The following is an 18,292-nucleotide window of genomic DNA, read 5'->3' as shown; positions in this document are numbered from 1 at the left end:
ATACTTCAAATCCGTATTTCATATCAACACTGCCTCCCAGAAATGCAGTTCCCGGTTTTGTCTTATTGAGTGTAAGAAGTACCATTATGTAGCACATACTTCCCCATCAAGCAGCAAGGGGAGGGCTCATGGGGCATCACAATCTTTGTAGTGAGCAAAAGAGACTACCTTGTGGTGGCAGTGGTGCAATGTCTCAGATGTAGTGCCCAGTGCATCAGAACCTTACATATTATAAGTGAGTCCACCGGTATTTTGACTGTATATGAATGCTACACACTTCTCCGCCAAACGACCATATACTTTTATTCTCTGTAGAGCGGAGCATGGGTGCATAACCTCATTTATACATTTTTATTTACATGTTTTCAGCTAGTGGTTTTAATTTCACATTTTAATTTAAGCCAGGAGGTTCTCTCTGTGCTTACAACCTTGATTTGAAAATTGTGATGTTTTCACTCTCAAATCTCTTGAACCTCCATGAGGAGAGAAAACACAGTGAAAATGATGTGAAAATATATGTTACTTTACTTCTCTTTTTTCCACATTTTCACAGGGCACTAGTCACATGGATCCTGAATCTGATGTTGAAGAAGAGCCCATCCACATCCAAATCTCTCAGCTCCTCAATAAAATTGCATTACGCCATAAAAATACTGACGAGGTAAGTGAGAAGGATGTGAAATAAGGTGGGTCAATAAACTAGAAGTGAACAAAATATAAATTGCAGAATGTCCAAAGACTCCTCAATTCTCAGGTTATCTTCATTATCTTCTAACTCACATAATAGCATGTTTTAGTTAAGCTCTCTCTGCTGCAGGTTTGTATGTGGGAAATATGCACATAGTAATCTGAACCATGAATGCATGTTTAACCCCTTGCATGCTCATGACGGAACGGTTCCGTCATCAGCGTCGGTGCTCCGGTGCTGATGACGGAACATTTCCGTCATGAGCCAATACGGTTTTTAACCCTTCAGCACTGCAGCGAAATTCGCGCAGCACTGAAGGGGTTAAAATGCATTCCATTTCCACCCAAGTCGTTACCATGATTTGCCTTCAGGAAAGCACTGGACTTTGGAATAGTATTTACTATTCCAATTCTAGTCTGTGAAACTGTAGGGAAAGAGTTGCACTTAAAGTACATTAGTCCAACAACGCTTTCCTTCAGGGAAGTGGTTGTATTGGCTTGCTTGATAAAGGAATGCATTGAAAAGACACATTAGGGCACGTAGAGCAATTACGAGTCTTGCAGGGCAATGTGTTGGGATCTTAAATATCTTAAAAACATATTGTCTTCCTGCCAGAAGCTGCCAGAAAGACAGTGGTCCAGTCTTTAATCATGTTGAGACTGTATTACTGCATTGTTCTGTATCTTGGAGTGTCACAGACATGATGAAGAAGACGACAGTGGGTGCAGAATATGGCAGCTTGGCTGCTATTTCATCTGCCTAGACACTCACCATCAGCCCCAGCTCTACCAATGCTGCTCTGGCTTCCGTTAAGGCATTGGGTATATTTCAAAGCCATGTGCTATTGTCACAAGATTCTCAATCATAAAGGCCCTAAATATCTTCACCTCTGATCACACCTTATCTTCCTAAAAGAAATCTGAGATCAGCTGATGCCTCTCTTGCATCTATCCCCAGAATCAAAAGTGCTAACATTGGAGGCCATTCCTTCAACTACTTGGCAGGCAAGATGTGGAACTCCCTACCACTTTGGCTTAGGCAAGAAAAATCTGAAATACGATATCGCAAGAATTTAAAAACAGGTTTTTTCACGCTAACTTAGATTAGGGGAATTCATATTCTTACTCTGTATAATAGGACTGATACCCCAGTGCTGGGACACGCAGCTGACGCAGCTATGTGCTTTATAAATCTCATTATTATTATTAGTGGTTTGGACCAAGTTGTTAAGGCACAGCGTGATTTGAGACGCGATGTTAAGTCTGTTTCCTCTGCTGCAGTGATAGAGGTCTGCTGTCCCATGCAGTCCTCATTCCCAGCATTTCCGGCATTCATAGAAGATTGTCAAATCCTACCAAATTTTTTTTAATGAGGCAGGAGGTTTTCCAAATTATTCTAAATAGCCACTTTGAAACAAGATTGAATCAGTCACATTGCAAAACATAGCTACTCCATCTGCATCTCCTATTTGCTACTTGCCCGATGATACACCAAGCACCAATATTTCATATCAACAGGGTCGTTCATTCCCAGCCATAGCTTTGCACACACTGGCACATTTATAAAGATAGTTCTGTTTTGTGATTGTTATGAGGATAACAGCAGATAATGAGATCATTTACAAAGCAGCTCACACGCAGGTTTTTGGAGAATAAATGTTGCACTCATTCTCTGCAAATAATTGCTCGGATATAGAATCACGGATTGTAGCATTGAATAGGGTTGGTGCTACATCAGTGTAATACCAGCAATCTGTCTTGGACCCCATCAGCAAGGAATGGTATCAGGAAGGGGATAATTCAAATGTAGCCCCATCTCCAGAAGACTCACTAGAAACCCTCCCACCAGCTATGACTGTTTATCTGTGGGAATGCAGCCTTATTAAATGCTAATGATACTAATAACACATTCACTGCTCTTTCTTGCAGGGATTTTTGAAAGAGATTTTGAGCTACATGCTGGAAGATGACTATACTTCATCTGTGCCAGCACTGTGCCAGATGCTACTTGTTGTTGATAAGAAAGCATGCATCAACTTTCATGAATGTGGTTAGTCTTTAGAATCCTACTCATTGACACAGTGGGATCTACCATTGAAGTTGGTTAATGCTTCCTCCTCCACTCCCCAGATCCCCTCTTACTTTGTCATGATCAGGCATCAGTTGAAGAACCAGTCCATTAGCTCAGGATGTTATGGTTGAGTTACTATAGAATGTGGTTGTCAATATTTCAAATAACATTTATTGCTCTCCTTTTTGAGATATATGTGTCTGTGCTGATGTTGCTGCTCGCTGTGAGCCTTATTCACAAGGAATTACCTAATTGCTGTGCCTCAAGTCATTTGGCTGTGCCACGCTGCGTTAATTCCGAAGCACAGGGATGCTTCTTATCTACAATGATATAATGGATCCCTTTGCTTTACCAGTGCTGGTGCATAATTAGCTGCTATGTACCTATGAAGGCACCCTTGTACCATGGTGCAAGGGTGGCTGCGTCACAGGGATGATTGTTTTTGTGCAGTAAGGCATATCTTTGTTTTTATGCAGTTAGGCATACCTTTGTGCACAAAAACAATCACAATGGTTAATTTCCTCTTCCTAAATGTGCTGCAGTATGCAGTACGCGTAGAAAGAGGTAAACAACGAGGAAAATACAAATATTTGTTCTTGTTGCACCTCTCTATACCTCCCTCTGGGGAGGTGTAGCATTCTGACACATTTCCAGGTGTACTATTTCTTGTAAATCTGGAAATGCGTCAGAAGCCTTGGGTGTTGCGCAGGAAATCTCACAGCAAAACGCATGGCACAACTGTTCCACACAAAGTGTTGCGTGTAAAGGGGCCATATTTACAAGAGCATTAAAAGCCACGCAGGGTGGCGTTACCTGTCCTTGTAAATATGAAGCAGCAGGTTGCACTGCTGGTGTGTCTCAAAAAGTGATGCACAGGTGGCGCAAGGGGCTTGTAAATAATCCCTATATACTTTTTGTAGTTTGCCAGACATAAAGTTACTTTCCGGTTTGTTTCAGCTCTTAGTCTGGTTAATGCTCCCACCCCTAAATGCAATGTACTAACTGTCCCAGTTTTCCACACACCATGAGGCTACCCAGGGCTCTAATGCTCCTCTTCAAAACTTGGAATATTCTTGCTCTCCATGATGTTACTTCTGTCTAGTATGTTGATCATGCCCTGCTGGGTATGGTACCTATTTATGTGTTGTTACTTTTGCCGACCGCAACAGGGATGTATTTTATTTCTCCATGGAGTTACTTTTAGTTGTGATATTTGTCTCTGCAATGTTTCTGGTTCAACATTTTGGACTTCAGCTCCATACTAAAATGTAGTTATTGACCCTCACTTGTAAGCAGGGATGCATGCTTAATGATGATAAGTGAAAATAAATATTTTGACTGACTCCAAGGTTATGAAGGAGATTCGCATCTGGTGGTGAATACCTGTAATTGCTATAATTCCAGGGTTCCAATTAGCTCTCCCCGTTCAACTTTCCAGTGGATGTGTTGATAAAGTGTAAGTGACCTGGGCAGATGCTATCATAGTCTATTTATTTGTCACTCATGTTAGGAGTCTGAGCAGAATCGAACAGGCAAAATAGGTGCTCGTTCTTGCTTGCCCCAGGTCGTTAACCTTATTAAAAAATAGATATGCAAGAACATGTTCTGGGGTCCTCTTTTCTTCTGGGGTATCCGCTGTCAGAAAATGGTTCCCATTTTTCCATGGTTCTTCAGGATGTAAAGCACGTCCACGGCTCATGACGCATCCTCTCTTATCCCACTGGAGTCTTCTATGAAAGCTGTAGCAGGAACCTGTGCATGGCAGCTTAGGTAGCTCCTCCTCCAGCTTTCATTCCTTGACAGCAACCGCTAAGGGAGGGAAGAAGAGAATTGCAGCATAGGCTGTCAAGGTACTGTACACCCCTGGGCGCTCCTTAGTGGTAGGGGTGCCTTTGCCAGTATTTGCAGGAATTTCAAAGCATCCTCATGACCACTAGAGGCTCATTGAAATGCCACCCATCACCCATCATCTTCTTTACAGGTACTACTGGGTGTCTTACGTGTGTGTGTCAGCCATATGTCTTCCTTTGGCAAGTATTGCTCAGTAATTTATGGATTGAGTATGACATGTCTTCGTTCTTTTGTACCTAAACAGCTAAAGAAATTCCAATACACAGACTCTTCATAAGATTGCTGGTGAGTATCACATTCCACCCCCATCATATTCCACCAGGTCCCTCTTCCCAAGTTGTTTGCTGCCATTTCTATGCAACCTGCTAATAGAGATCTTAAATTCAACTCAGCTTTTATCCTTTTGAATTTGATGGTTTTATTTCCAGTCAATTGGTTATCAGTACGACATGCTACTTACATTGTACAGAAACAGCCAAAATGTGGTTGGTACTAAGTACTGCGTAGAGAACAAGGTAGCATTTCCAGAAGTTTTAAAGGCTAGAGAATAGGAACTCATGAAAGAATCACTTTCTAAATTATTTGTTGTGGGTTTTCAGGTAATTTCTTCATATCCTCGCTGGGATGTCGAAAGGGGAACTTCAGTCTTGGCTCTTCTCGAGCGCCTGATTCCTGCAAATTACCCATTTCTAGCAAAACTCCTCAGAATGAAGATCCCCCCGCTGATAACATATTTAGAAGGTGAGACCCCAAAGCATGAACCAGTGAGCACACAATTTAAACAAGTATTAATGGCATTTCAAACAACCATTGACCAATGACAAAGCCATTAAGTCTGGTGTTGGCTGCTAGCTTTTAGACCTTGTCCACTCATGTTTTTTTCACAGTTTTTATAAACTTGTGTTGTGGGAGGTGATGCCAGGTACATACCAAGATAAAAAATACTGTTTTGGTTTCAAAAGGTCACATTCTTATTGTTGTCCCTGGAACTAAATGAAAATAATTTGTGTATGGATGTGCTCCTTGTGAAAAAGCAGAACGCCATTGTTCACAGTGTAGTTAGCCAACGGCAGAATTGGCCCATGATGTATGCTGTGGAGGACAGAAGAGAATGTGAATGATGGGACACGTTAGACCAGGAGATGAGAAGGGATGGCTGAAGGCTTGTATAAGTAAGCAAAAAAAGAAATAGTCACAGTCTTTCTTTGTAGCTGGCCGATGCCATACTCCAAACCGAATGAGGCAATAACAGAAACGGAGTCAGGTATCTTCTTGCAAGTTCTGGGTTACTTCCGCATATAACAGAAAGGCAGTTGACACATTGTTTTGCCGAAATAATCAGTTTAATACAAACTTCTGCCATGAAGCGCTTCATCTGTCAGACGCAGCCTTGATCACACAAGAATGCGGCATCTTGATTCAGTGTTTTAAAGTACATATGTGCCAAACAATTCCATAAACATAGAAAAAAATATTTCTCAGTATATCTAAGGTCAACATTATTTTAGAGCACTACCTGTTTTGGCACGTTTTCTTTTATTTCAATTATGACTTATTGTAACAACTCAGTAGCACCAACTCTTCTAATGACTAAACTTGAAACAAAGACCCCTGGTGGCCTCAATACAGAAGAGATTTTGCACAAACATTTATAAACACCAAATGCTCTCTCTGCGTTTGTATTAGAAGTAGGTATTAGTCAGGGTACATGGTAGGTTAGATTAGTCTACTCGGGCATAACATTGTTTGTGTGATGACTAAGGATGAACAGGATATTTCACAGCAATTAATATGAAAGAAAATGTTAGAACTCTGGTATAACAATATGTTGCAGTTAAAAGTAATGTTTTAAATGTTGCATAATTGAATCCTACGATGTGAGAAGTTCACATGGAGGAACATTTAGAAAAGTTGATGATATTATGTTGTTAATAAATTGATTGATACATATTTCTGTAAGGTTAGACACCCTTGTTTTCTGAAAAACAAGATTTATATTTCAGCCTGTGTAGCAGATATCATGCGGAAGTGTTTTATTGTGTTTTTAAGGTAGAATTAATTGCAAATTATAATGTCACTTATGTGAATTAGTCGGGTAGTTCCTACAAATCTATAAAGGATCTCCACGTTTTAGACAACATAAACTAAGGGATTGGTGTCCAGACTGATTCCAGACACCAACAAAGGATATGTTAGTATGTAGACCAGCGAGCTCACAGTGCCACTATAAGCCCCACAACCTTACCAAGGAGAGAATCGTTTCTGGCAACTATCGAACATGAGAACCCTGACCCCTCAGGGATCATGGAAACAGTACAATACGTTTTGCTTGGTCACTTGTGCTCACTTTATCTCAGAGAGATACACAGACTAAATGGTGGGGGCGTTTTCAATAAGTATTTATTGAACCAGAGTCATTCTAGCATAAAATACATGTGCTGCAACAACCACGAGACAGAAACAGATATGGACGATTACAAGCACAAATAGAGTAAATAAAAAGTAGAATTCTACCATGGTGCTAAAATAGTGAATATATGCAGACATATAAATAGATGAAGTTAATAGTGCATACTCCTACGATGCAAACCCTAACTAGATGTACCTAAGTGTACCTAGCATGTATGTTGGTGTATAGTCAAGAACCCCCTAGGAAAGAGCAAACCCCAATACCTGATGTGAGAAAGCAAAGGACCCCATCTTGGTCTCGAGTGGACAACCCACAAGTAATGTCAGACAACTGCTAACTGGAGTGTCTGCAAGCAGGGACTTCAGTGTCTCGTTTGAGCATGTCAGCATAGAATCTTTTTCTCCTCCGGCTTGCCCAGCAAAGATGTGGTACTTATATACCTGAAAGTTACCATCAGGGGTTCTACCTAGATGTCCCATGGTACTGTGGGCATGTCAGCCAAGGATGACGATAGTGGTGACCCTTATACAGAGATATTATGCACAAGATTGTAATCCTGCTGTGATACTAAGAATCCTCATGCATAATAAATTAGGCTAGTTTTTTGAGAAAACGACACAACATTTATGCAGCACCTAACTAGGTAAAAGGTCAGGGCCAGAACTGTTAAGTAGCGCAAGGTAGGACAAATGTAGGTAAAAGCTTGTGTGACTACCTAGGACTATATTGGGGTACATTGGGTATTATAGCAAATTAAGAAGTGTTACAAAATATTTTGGTCTTTGATATATTAAAGGAGTATTTTTCTATGTGTTTGTAATTTTAGAGCACATATGCACTTTTTTACTCTGAACCACAACGGCGATCCCCTATGTGATCAAGGCTTCATCTGACAGCTGAAATGCTTATTGGCAGTAGCTCTATAATAAACTGATTTTCTGCAAACAAGTGGTGTGGTGACCTTTCTGTTATATAAGAAAGGAAACCAGAATATATAAACCTGAAATTACAACCAGATATAAGGAGCTAAGAGTGACATCAAGGGCACATGAACAACTAATGACCTTGAACTCAATTCCCAGGACAGGCTGAGCCAACAAACACATTTTGCATACTTTGAATTGTGTGAATCTACTTCTGCTAGTGCTTGGTATGTAAGCACATTGCCTTTGAAATGTTGCTTGCTATTCACTTTTACTTACATATATTTCTTTTTTACCAACTACTATTTCAGCTTCAACGGAAAGAACCTTCGACTTGGCAAAGTGGAAATGCACGCTTGTTTCAGTAAGGATGAATTGCTAATGAATGTCACACATGACGCTTGTCTCTTTGTTTTCCATAGCTACTCATTCAGCGTGAATATATGCAGATATTAAATTCACCCCATCATTGTGCTGTTCTGCTATGAGGTTGCAATATTCTCACCATATCCCTATTATTTCTATGGATTATGATTGTTACTATGATGTTGATTATGATTGGGCACAGAGGGGGAGCAGCTGTACTCGGTACATAACATTTCCATAATATGCAATATTTACCAGAAGCATTAAAAACCATATTGGCACAAGTTGACATTCATAAAACTGGAAATTTCATGCTTACGACACCTAGTCCTACATGTATCAGAGTTTATCTGCATGTTTTACCCAGGTAAATTACAGGCTCTACAGTGATCATTGCATTACTCATAAATCTGACTGTTGTTGCACATGGCTACAAATGTAGCCCCTTACTGGTAATTGTTTCCTCCGACTCTTTTTTATCCCCACGGATAGTCACACTAGCACAACTTTCTTCTTTCTCTGGATTGTCACACTATCACTCTTCCCACTGCATTCCACATTATCAGTAAGTTCAAATTTTGCAATCGGATTGGCACATGATCCATGCTCCCTATCTACATTTTAATTGTCACTCTGTCACTGTATGTTTTGCCAGGCCATCACACTCCACTGAGCTTCTATTGTGCTCCTGAGATGCAATTGTATGTTCCTTGTGTTCAGTCTTCACCCTTGTTATCATGAAACTTACATTCTGCCCACTTGCTGGATTCCAAAAATGTTTTTGCATTCTGATTCTAAGTATGTTCTATTGTTGCATAGTCCCAATGTGTTTTCTGTCTGGATGGCTGCACTGTTGCTCTTTTCACAATAATTTGTGGGCAGCATGGTTTTGTTGCATGTGTTTCTGTGTAAATCACGGCCACTGTCAAGGCCTCCTGTTTCTTCTGAGCACTGTAATCACACCACACTATTTAAGCATTGCTGTATGTGTTCTCTGGTTCTTCTGTCCAAATATAATTTCGTCATTACAGAGGTTGTTATCTGAAGTTTGTTTACCCTTATCTTCTCAAAATCACTGCAGCCGTCAGCCGTCGATACTGCATTTACGTTTCTATTACTGCATTAAAGTCTCTCACTGTTTTCCTTGCAGTTCCTGGGGACTATCCTAAAACAAGCCCCATACAGAGAATGGCATGTCTCTTTTATGGAAGAATTCACTGAACAGATTGACAGTTTCGCCCATCATGTGAATGAGGAGGTTAGTGCTCTCAAGGGTCAGTATTGAACCATTGGGGAAGTCAATATAACACAAAGTCGGGGAACGGTAGAACTGTGTATTCCATTAGTAAAGGTAATTTTTATAATATGGGTACACAGCATTGGGCTTAGCCTTTTGGGAAAATCAGGTATGGTTCTCCCACTCCCTGGAAGGACTGATCTACTAAGAAGCAGATGGAGATGAAGTCCCTGAGGTAATCCTCTTCACTTGAATCAATAAAAGCCACAACATTTCAGGGCTATACTCATTTCCCTAATGGATCTCCTTTAGCCAATAGGTAGTCTTCATGTTAGAGCCAATCCCCATTCAGGGGATGTTAGGCCATATTTATGCAAAACGCAGTGGAGGTATTGTTCCTAACAAAAAGCAAAGAAGAAAGGAAGGTGGGCAAAGAAGGGGGAATCTTAAGGATTATTTCTTGGTGCCCTCACACATCACTGAGGATGTAATGCTTCAACGTGGGCTTGCTTCTCATAGGTCCAGCGCTATAATGCCCTACGGGCCCCAAGAAGGGTCACTTTAGGGGAGATCTTTTTATTTTTGCTGTCTGATGAGAAGTGCTTGTGTAAGGGCATTTTGTATGTGAGGGGTGATGTAAATGTGTACAGTGAAGTAAAGGGAGACTAAAACTATCTAAGAGATACCGAACTGAACTGTAATGTGATGGTTCCCTTGGTAGGATTAAAAAAATATAATTTGGTTGGGGCTAATACAGGGGCGTGATGTACCCAAGTAGACTAAATCTGTGAGTATGGTCAGGTTTCGATGGCCTAAAAAGGTTCCACAATGATTCGTCAGGACCAAAAATATGGGGGAAAGTCCAACCCCACACCTGAGACATGATATGCTGCTATGATATTCCTTTAGAAGAAAATACCTGGTTCAAAATGTTTAGAATTGATCATCTAACCTAGAAAATAAATTGAAAAATAAAGAAAACACTCAGTAAACAAATGTTTTGTATGTTTGGTTCAATGTGTCACCAGAATCGATTTTCCAACTCACTGTATCATAGTGTCTCTAAAGGTAGGCATGCGCATGCTATTTTTGGCCAGTCACCACAACGTGAAAGAAGTGAAAAACACACAAGTACATATAATATAACAGAATAAGCAAGTGAACATACATGGAACAGACAAAATAAACCAATCTGTGTTCGTGTTACTCAGCGTATCATAAGTGATTGGTTGTCCTCCATTGTGAGTGATGGGTCTTACCCTTTGGATCAATTAATTATGCCCTATAGGTCAAAAGCAGAGGGTAGTGCTCAGCTGCTGACAGTGGAAAGAGCTATGATGGTCAGTAAAAAGAAACAGTAAATCAAGGGGACACAAATGACTTAGTGTTAAAAGAAAAAGAAAAAGTTTTCAAGAGAAGCAACCATACTCACATGGTTTCTGCACGGAGAGCACAAGAGACCTACCCTCCTCTGCTCGCCTGGCTCGAGACTGAGCAGAGGAGAAGACCTGTCATTGAAGGTACGGGCTATTGGAGCGATTGTCCTCAGGTGTGGTGTGGGCAGCAGCTGGAAGGAGTGATGACCTAGTGGACAATGAGGAGAGGAGGGGAGGGGCGAGCTTGAGCCAAAAGGAGTGAGCTTCTCACGTGCTGATGTAACAGAGGTATCATGCCTCAGTGGTGCCTATCTCAGAGTGTGCAGTGGTTAAAAGCTGGACATCCCAAAGTCATCCATGGTTTTTGTAAGGTGGCCTCTAAGTAGTAAACTAAGACGGTTGAATGTTTTGTTAATCAAGGGTAATGGTAAGAGAAAAGTATAGTAAACCTAAGTACTCTTGCATATACAGTGATGGAGAGCAAATCAGGTGCACATAACTACTAGTGATCACTCATGGTGGAATCTAGGCATATTGGCATCTGTGTTCATGTTGGAAATCTAGGCCACCTCATGTAATAAGTAACACGAAGCGGCCAAGTGGTCTATTCCCAATGGATTAGGATGCTTGGTGAGCACTATTGGGAAATGTCAAATGAGGAGAAGAGGAAAGAGAAGAGGTAGGCTGGAGCCAATAGGAGTAAGCCCTCATGTGCTTGTGTAGCAAAAGTATCATCCCTCCGTGGTGGACATCTTGGAGTGTGTAGCGGTCAAATGCAGGCCGACCAAAGTTGTCAATGGTATTCGTAAGGCGGCTTCTGATGGATACATCTGCCAGTGGATTCCTCACCTTGTGAATATCCCCAAGCCTCAGCAACGTTCGGAAACTTCTTTGTAGCTCGCCGGCGTGGACAACATCACAGGAATGCACGACATCGCGCGCGGCTCAGCTGATGTCACCGACTCCATAATAGGCCTACGCCGGCGTGATGACATCAGTTCCCTTTTTTCCACGTCGTTGACGCTAACGGTTTTTGGGGAACCTCTGTAGCTGTTTTTCTCTGTTTGGTGTCTTCTTGCTTCTTTGTTTCTCGCTGAAGATGTCATCTCAGAAGACCGGGTTCAAGCCATGTGGGGAGTGCGGCAAGATGATGTCGATTACGGACCCGCGCGAGGATTGTATCTGGTGCCTGAGTTCGGACCACAATGTCAAAGGCTGTTCTTCGTGTAAGAAGATGAACCCAAGGGCTCTTCGAGAAAGGGAAGCGAAACTTCTGGTGGCAAAGTTGAAAGGTAGAAAGGAGAAGAAGACTTTGAGATCGCGTTCGAGTAGGGCGAGGTCGAAGTCGAGATCGAGGTCGAGGTCCCGCACGGCGTCGCCTTCGAGGTCGTCATCTGGTCATGCTTCGAGGTCAACGAAGAAGATGCATAAGAAGCAAAGGCATGGATCTCGACATCACTCCGGTAAGGACTCGGAGTTGAGACCGAAGTCGGCTAAGAGGAGGCATAGAAAAGATGAGTTGTCTCCTTCACCTGGTGTTCCAGAAGGTGAGGCTTCGCCCTTGGAGTCACCAGTGCGTTCTCCGGCTCCGGTATCGGATCCCTCTCTGGCGCCGTCCCCGGCTCGAGAGGAAGAAGAGGCTCCATTACCTGAGGGCTTGATGACTCCAGTCCATCCGCCTGTGGAAGCGGAGGCGAATCTGGAACCTCCGAGATTGCATCCTGTGGGTCCTTACCCGCCCTTCCCAGCTCCAGGTCAAGACCCTACTTCGTTTTTAAACGCAATGTATGGAGTCTACTCGAGAGCTTTGTACCCCTCTGGTGCACCTTCGGGTCCCATGGGTCCATTGGCATATAATTTAGTAGTTCCCCACTCCAATGCTCCAGCTCCTTTTATGCCATTTATGCCGGCGCCGGCTCCGCCTTGGCATTTCTCGGCGCCTCCGAGGTCGTCAAAGCCGATTCCATCGTCGCCGGCTTCGACTCGACCTCGTGAGCAGCGACCTGGGCTTCTGGATTCAATCTCGACGCCGGCACCGGCTCCGTCGGAGTCGGTCACGGATCCGATGGCGCGACTCTTGAAGGAGAGATCGAGGCGAGAAGCTCAGCGCCTTATAGAGGAGCAAAGATTTAGAGAGGCTGAGGCTGAGGTGGAAGAAGGTGAGCTTTAGGAGGACTATTTTGATGATTTGAGGGATGCTAGTGGTTTACAGCTTTCCCCTGAATGGGAGCTGTCCTCTGTATCTGATGCCCCTTCAAAGTACGTTGCACCATACCATGTGGTCATCAAAAAAGCTGCGGATCTTTTAAATTTGACTTTGCCTACATCTGAATACAAGTCTAATCTTTTGACTGAGGTCCTCAAATCCCCATCTTCAGTTGTGGAACCATTGCTTCCTTTTAATGAGGCTTTGACTGAGCCTATATTGGAGGTTTGGAACAGGCCTCTTACAGCTCCTGCAGTGGCTAAGGGTGTTGGAAGGAGGTATAGGTTAGCACCTGGTGATCCTGAGTTTCTATCCTCGCATCCTTTGCCTGAAAGTCTGGTTATACAGGCAGCCTGTTTGACGAAGACTGTTGGTGGGAGAGGTGTGGCGCCGCGGCTAGGGCGACTGACGCTGGAATCTGGGGATCGGGGTTCAATCCCCGGCTCCGGCGGCAGGTTAGCCCAGCACCATGTGACTCTGGGCAATAGCTCGCTTAATCTTCCCGACGGCCCCCAGCGCCTAGAGACCCTTACGGGTGATTGTGCGCTTTACAAATGTGGATTATTATTATTATTATTATTATTATTGGTGCTTTCCCTCAAGTGCCTGGGGATAAAGAGTCCAAGAAACAGGATCAGACTGTGATGAAGATTTTCTCTTCGGCAAGTATGGCTCTAAAATCGACCAATGCCACATGTCTCTTGGGGAGATATATACATGCCCTGATGGACTCTGTACGGCAGTTGGCTCCTAAAATTCCTGAGGACAGCAGGAAGGATTTTAATGAGGTGTTGGCCGATACACAGGCGGCTGCACGTCTAGTGATTCAAAGTGGTCTTGACACTGCTGATTCAGTTGCTCGCATTATGGGAACTTCTGTTGCCTCTAGAAGGGCTGCCAGGCTGAAGTCATCTGACTTTTCTGCGGACGTTCAGGCAGCCTTGTTGGATTTGCCATTTGATGGTGCTAGACTATTTGGCAAAAAATCTGATGCTGCTTTGGAAAAATTTAAGGACAGTAGGGCTACTGCCAGATCTTTGGGGCTGCAGTCCAGATGCTCTGCGACTAAGAGGTATAGAGGTTTTGGACGTTCGTCCTTTCGTCCCTACCGTCAAACTCAACAGCAGCAGCAACAGCAAAATCCACTATATAAATCCTACAGGGGCAAACAAAGAGCTCGTCCTCGAGGACGTCAAGCCTCCTCCTCCTCTTCCCAACCCCCTTCACCATCAGCAAAGCAGCCCTAGATCCGCCATTCCGGATCATGCGGGTCCTATAGGGGGTCGGCTTACCCATTTTCTATGGGATTGGGAAACCGTTACATCAGATCTTTGGGTTCTCAATCCTGTAGAGAATGGGTATGCTCTTCCCTTTCGGGAATTTCCTCCGGATTACCCTCCTTGCCAAGGATTTTGCTCAGAGGACCACCTACTTCTCCTGCAGGAGGAAGTCATGTCACTGTTACGAAAGGGTACGATAGAGGTGGTTCCGGAGCAGGAAAGGGGTCTACTCCCGGTATTTCATGACTCCCAAGAAGGGTGGCAGACTTCGTCCAATCTTGAATCTTAGGATCTTGAACCTTTACCTGAAACAGGAGAAGTTCAAGATGCTCACCCTTGCTCAGGTTCTGCAGGCGCTGCTGGAAGAGGACTGAATGGTGTTGATCGATTTGCAGGATGCTTATTTCCATATTCCTATCCTGAAGTCGCACAGAAAGTATCTCCGTTTCACGGTGGGATCGCAACATTACCAGTTTGCGGTCCTTCCGTTTGGTCTTACTACTGCACCTCGAGTTTTCACCAAGTTGATGGCTGTGGTGGCAGCACATCTCAGAAGGTCGGGAAAACCTGTATTCCCGTATCTGGACGCTTGGTTGATCAAAGCAGAATCTCCAGAGACAGTGCTCCATCATCTGCAAGTCACAACTCAGTTGTTGTACAGGTTGGGTTTTTCAATAAATGTACCCAAATCTCACCTGGTGCCCTCCCAGCGCAACCCGTTCATAGGTGCGGTACTGGACACAACTGTATGTCGAAGATTCCCTCCACCTCAAAGGATTCTCGACATACAGGGAATGATTCCTTTATTTCACAATGGAGCGGTCGTTCCAGTCCTGAAGGTCCTGCGCCTGCTCGGTCTGATGGCTTCCTGCATTTTGTTGGTCAACCATGCACGCTGGCACATGAGGGCACTCCAGTGGTGTCTCCGCAGGCAGTGGTATCAACACAACAGAGATCTCAGGGAGTCTGTGAGGATCTCTAGAGAAGCTGCAGTCGATGTATCTTGGTGGAGCGTGGAAGGCAATCTGTCTCAAGGAAAGCCTTTCCATCTACCTCCATTGGTTGCCACGGTGATAACGGATGCATCAACTCTAGGGTGGGGTGCTCATCTGGGGGATCTGGAGATCAAGGGTCTTTGGTCTCCAGAGGAAAGGTTGCTTCACATCAACCTTCTAGAGGGACAGGCCTTACAGTGGTTCCACTCTTTCCTTGACAATCGCTCATTCTGTGTGGCTATTCCTCCCTTCAAGTCCAAAAATCATCCTCTGGCCATGGGGGTTCCGCAGGGATCCTCGCTGAGCCCCACGTTATTTAACCTGTACGTGAGACCGCTGGCTGAGGTCGCTAGGCAGTGGGGCCTGACTTTGGTCTCATATGCCGATGACACTCAGCTGGCGGTTACTCTCAGCGGGGATGCGGACCGAGATGCCCCCAGATGGTTTCAGAATGGACTGAAGGCGGTGGCCAACTGGCTGACGGCGAATTGCCTCCAGCTTAATGCCACTAAGACGGAGATTATGATTGTCGGGAAGAGAGTGGAGCTTTGGGGCGACAGGTGGTGGCCTCCAGAACTGGGTCCTGCTCCGACTCCGGTTCTGGAACTAAGAAACCTGGGAGTCTGGCTGGACGCTGGCCTTACTTTTATCGGCCATACTAAGAAAACAGCAGCTTGTTGTTTTGGCGTTCTTCGAGGCTTGAGACCCGTGCTTAGATTTTAGATTTTTTGATGCCCCAACTAGGCAGCTGGTGATTATCTCTCGCCTGGACTATGCCAGCTCTCTCCTGGTGGGAGCTAATCAGGCAGAGATTTCTCGCTTGCAGCGGGTACAAAACGCTGCCGCAAGAGCGATAGTCGGTCTGCCCAGATTTTGTCCTGTCTCCAATGTCCTTCATTCTTTGCACTGGTTACCTGTCAGGAAGAGAATTGATTTTAAAGTCCTCTGTCTGGCTTTTAAAATTCTGAAGGGCATGGGGCCTCAGATTTTATCTAACTTTTTGTCCCTCTATGTTCCAACTCGTGCTCTGCGTTCCGCTGGCCAGGCTCTTGCCGTGGTCCCACGTTTCAGGCTTTGTCGTGTTGGTGGACGCTCTTTCTGTGTTAAGGCCGCAAATATTTGGAACTCCCTCCCGATGGAAATTCGTCTGTTGGAGGATCTTATGCTTTTTCGGAAAGCTATGAAAACATTTCTGTTTTAGTATTCCTGTTTAGCTCTTTCTGTTTTCCAGCTGCTTGTTGTGTTGTGCTTCCCCTTGTTGGTGGCGCCAGGACGCTCCTTTGCTGGAGCAGCTGTGCGCAAAACAAATACATATAACATAACATAACATAACATAACAGTTGCGGGCGATACGTCTAGCACTCAAGGCCTTTCTCCCTTCCCTTCGAGGGTGGTCGGTTCACGTCCTGACGAACAACACCACCGCGATGTGGTATGTCAACAAACAGGGAGGAGTGGGGTCGCAGTGTCTCTGCAGAGAGGCTCTGCGTCTCTGGTCCTGGGTTCAGGACCATCAGATTTGTCTAATGGCAAATCATCTGGCCGGAGTTCTGAACTTGCGTGCAGACAGTCTCAGTCGGCAGTTCTCAGCCGACCACGAGTGGAGGCTTCATCCAGAGGTAGTTTGTCACATCTTTCGGACGTGGGAAACTCCTCAGGTGGATCTGTTCGCCACTCACGAGAATGCTCACTGCCCGTCATTCTGCAGTCTCCAGTATCCGATGAAGGGAGCTTTGGGGGACGCGTTTCAGTTGAGTTGGGGCTCACAACTCCTTTACGCATTTCCTCCCATACCCTTGATTCCTCGGGTTCTGAGAAAGATTCGCCAAGACCGGGCCCAAGTCATATTGATGGCCCCGGATTGGCCAGGAAGGATGTGGTACACAGATCTCCTAACCTCTCCTCGCGCCCGCCGCTCCGTCTCCCTCTCAGGGCAGATCTCCTCTCTCAGATGGAGGGGCAGGTTCTACACCCCCACCTTCAGACCTTACACCTTCATGCCTGGAGATTGAAGGGGTCAACCTGAATTCCTTTTCTCCCCCACATGATGTGGTGGATGTCATTCTATCGGCCAGACGTGACTCCACCAAGTCTATCTATTCTTATAGGTGGTTTCGGTTTGTTTCCTGGTGTGGGGAGAATCCCATCGATCCTTTGAGGGCTCGTTTATCAGATATACTTCATTTTGTTCTTTCTTTAGCACAGCAAGGGTTTGCTGTTGCTACAGTCAAAGGTTATCTTTCGGCTTTGTCGGCATTTCTCTGCCTGCCGTATCAGCCGTCCTTATTCAAGTCTCCTGTTGGTTTAAGATTTCTAAAGGGCCTTACGAATACATTTCCTCCTACTCCCTTTATTGTACCTCAATGGGACTTGAATCTGGTGCTTACTTTTCTGATGGGTTCTCCTTTCGAACCTTTGCACAAGTGTCCCTTGAGACTTTTGTCTTTTAAGACGGTCTTCCTGGTTGCTATTACCTCAGCAAGGAGGGTAAGTGAGCTTCAAGCTCTTAGTTCGAAGCCCCGATTCTTGACCATTCATGCTGAACGAATGGTTCTTAGGACCAGGGCTGCTTTTCTGCCTAAGGTGGTAACTCCCTTCCATCTAGGACAGTCTATTACCCTTCCTACCTTCTATCCTCCCCTCACCCTTCCAAGGAGGAGGAACGGCTTCACCGTCTGGACCCTAAGAGGGCGGTAAGCTTTTATCTTGATAAGACAAAGGACTATCGAGTGGATGACCAGCTGTTTGTTGGATTTGCTGGCTGTAGAAAAGGAAGAGCTGTGCACAAGCGCACACTTTCGAGATGGATTATTCTAATCATCAAGATCTGCTACTACCTGGCTGGTAAGGAACCTCCAGAGGGTATAAGAGTTCACTCTACTAGAGCAAA

At 44.5% G+C, this 18,292-nt stretch overlaps 1 protein-coding gene across 1 annotated transcript in view; it reads left to right on the top strand.

The window, feature by feature from the left end:
• The first annotated feature begins 4,774 nt into the window (after positions 1-4,774).
• The window catches only part of LOC144771804 (maestro heat-like repeat-containing protein family member 1), a 54,168-nt gene continuing 40,650 nt past the window's right edge, over positions 4,775-18,292 (top strand). Inside the window, exons 1-4 of the mRNA XM_078656083.1 lie at positions 4,775-4,894; positions 5,209-5,350; positions 8,254-8,306; positions 9,459-9,566. Coding sequence (XP_078512209.1) covers positions 5,317-5,350; positions 8,254-8,306; positions 9,459-9,566 — 195 coding nt within the window. The 5' untranslated portion in view covers positions 4,775-4,894; positions 5,209-5,316. The remainder of the gene's footprint in view (positions 4,895-5,208; positions 5,351-8,253; positions 8,307-9,458; positions 9,567-18,292) is intronic.

Source organism: Lissotriton helveticus, chromosome 8 (assembly GCF_964261635.1).
Source record: "Lissotriton helveticus chromosome 8, aLisHel1.1, whole genome shotgun sequence".
Classification (NCBI taxonomy): domain Eukaryota; kingdom Metazoa; phylum Chordata; class Amphibia; order Caudata; family Salamandridae; genus Lissotriton; species Lissotriton helveticus.
This window is presented reverse-complemented; position numbering and strand designations above follow the sequence as displayed.